The following is a 2,500-nucleotide window of genomic DNA, read 5'->3' as shown; positions in this document are numbered from 1 at the left end:
AACAGCATTTTTTTGCATTGATTTTTTTACAATGATTTTTTTACTCTGAATTTTTTTATACTTAAATTTTTTATACAGAATTTTTTTTACACTACTCTGAATTTTCTTTTTTTACACTGAATTTTTCCATACACAATTTTTTTTACACTGAATTTTTTTTTACAATTAATTTTTATAAACACAATTTTTTTGCATTGATTTTTTACAATGATTTTTTTACTCAGAATTTTTTTATACTTAAATTTTTTATACGGATTTTTTTTTACACTACTCTGAATTTTCTTTTTTTACACTGAATTTTTCCATACACAATTTTTTTTACACTGAATTTTTTTTACAATTAATTTTTATAAACAGCATTTTTTTGCATTGATTTTTTACAATGATTTTTTTACTCTGAATTTTTTTATACTTAAATTTTTTATACTGAATTTTTTTTACACTACTCTGAATTTTCTTTTTTTACACTGAATTTTTCCATACACAATTTTTTTACACTGAATTTTTTTTACAATTAATTTTTATAAACAGCATTTTTTTGCATTGATTTTTTACAATGACTTTTTTACTCTGAATTTTTTTATACTTAAATTTTTTATACGGAATTTTTTTTACACTACTCTGAATTTTCTTTTTTTACACTGAATTTTTCCATACACAATTTTTTTTACACTGAATTTTTTTTACAATTAATTTTTATAAACATTTTTTTGCATTGATTTTTTACAATGATTTTTTTACTCTGAATTTTTTTATACTTAAATTTTTTATACGGATTTTTTTTTACACTACTCTGAATTTTCTTTTTTTACACTGAATTTTTCCATACACAATTTTTTTTACACTGAATTTTTTTTACAATTAATTTTTATAAACAGCATTTTTTTGCATTGATTTTTTACAATTATTTTTTTACTCTGAATTTTTTTATACTTAAATTTTTTATACGGAATTTTTTTTACACTACTCTGAATTTTCTTTTTTTACACTGAATTTTTCCATACACAATTTTTTTTACACTGAATTTTTTTTACAATTAATTCTCATAAACAGCATTTTTTTGCATTGATTTTTTACAATGATTTTTTTACTCTGAATTTTTTTATACTTACATTTTTTATACGGAATTTTTTTTACACTACTCTGAATTTTCTTTTTTTAAACTGAATTCTTTTACACAAAATTTTTTGAAACTTAATTTTTTTACACTGAATTTTTTTTACAATACATTTCTATACACTGACTAGTTTTTTCCACTGAATTGTTTTCAAACGGAATTTTTAAACACTACATTTTTTTTGCAAATTTTTTTTCCACTGAATTTTTTCATCCACAAAATATTTTTACACTGAATTTTTTTACAATTAATTTTTATACACTGAATTGTTTTTACAATTAATTTTTATAAACAGCTACTTTTTGCACAGATTTTTACCATGAATTTTTTACACTGATTTGTTTACACTGAATTTTTTTATACTTAATTTTTTCATACTGAACAATTTTTTTTTTTTACACACATTTTTTTTAACACTGATTTATTGTATTTATTTTTTAAATTGAGTTTTATACACTTTTTTACACTAAGTTTTTATTTAATGACAATGTAATATAATAATTCAGTTCACAAAATTCAAAGGCAAAAAATCATGTCCAAAAAAAGCCGTGCTAATGAAGACACAAATGAACCTCCACATACTGTAAATCACGTCAGTGTACTGTTAGTAATATTATCAACTTTACATGTCATAACGTCGTCAGAACTGAAGAATAATGCATCATTTGAGGCGTTGATACGTCGCAATTTTGAACATTGTCCAGGAAAATAACTGAACTGATGAATTTGACACACAAATACTTTTGACACAAAGCCAGTGAGACACAAATTATTCATATTTGTGTCCAATTAATACAAATGAAGTCTTTTTATAAAGCTGCTCAATGTTTACGCTGCTTGCATTTGTGCTGAGATGGAAGGCAGAAGAAGAAGAGCTGATGCGAGTGTAGAGAAGCCTGCGGGCTGACAGTGTAAATGATAATGGAAGATAATAGTCCTGACCATCTGCTCTAGAGAGCGTGCTGGGGTTGACTCCTTTTAATGAGTCCAAGGGTTGTTTTGGAAAATGATCAAATATTCAAATTGTACTTGTGTCACACAGGAAGCAGGCAGGTGTGTGTGTGTGTGTGTGTGTGTGTGTGTGTGTGTGTGTGTGTGTGTGTGTGTGTGTGTGTGTGTGTGTGTGTGTGTGTGTGTGTGTGTGTGTGTGTGTGTAGGGGCAAGGTGATGGCCGTCCTCCCCCGCTGACTAAAGACACACATTGTGACTCACCCATCACTTTCACAAAGTAGGCGTCAGCTTCATAGTTGTTCTTCAAAGCGTGGATCGTCAAGTCTCTCCTGGCCTCTGCTTGACTCACCACCAGCATGTCCAATATACCCTGAACACAACACAACATCATGTCCAATATACCCTGAACACAACATCATGTACAATATACCC

At 26.9% G+C, this 2,500-nt stretch overlaps 1 protein-coding gene across 1 annotated transcript in view; it reads right to left on the bottom strand.

The window, feature by feature from the left end:
* The window catches only part of itfg1 (integrin alpha FG-GAP repeat containing 1), a 290,804-nt gene that overhangs the window by 79,264 nt on the left and 209,040 nt on the right, over nt 1-2,500 (bottom strand). Inside the window, exon 12 of the mRNA XM_062020935.1 lies at nt 2,330-2,438. Coding sequence (XP_061876919.1) covers nt 2,330-2,438 — 109 coding nt within the window. The remainder of the gene's footprint in view (nt 1-2,329; nt 2,439-2,500) is intronic.

Source organism: Entelurus aequoreus, linkage group LG02 (genome assembly GCF_033978785.1).
Source record: "Entelurus aequoreus isolate RoL-2023_Sb linkage group LG02, RoL_Eaeq_v1.1, whole genome shotgun sequence".
Lineage (NCBI taxonomy): Eukaryota > Metazoa > Chordata > Actinopteri > Syngnathiformes > Syngnathidae > Entelurus > Entelurus aequoreus.
Note: the sequence above shows the minus strand (reverse complement) of the source record. Positions and strands in the feature narration are given on the sequence as shown.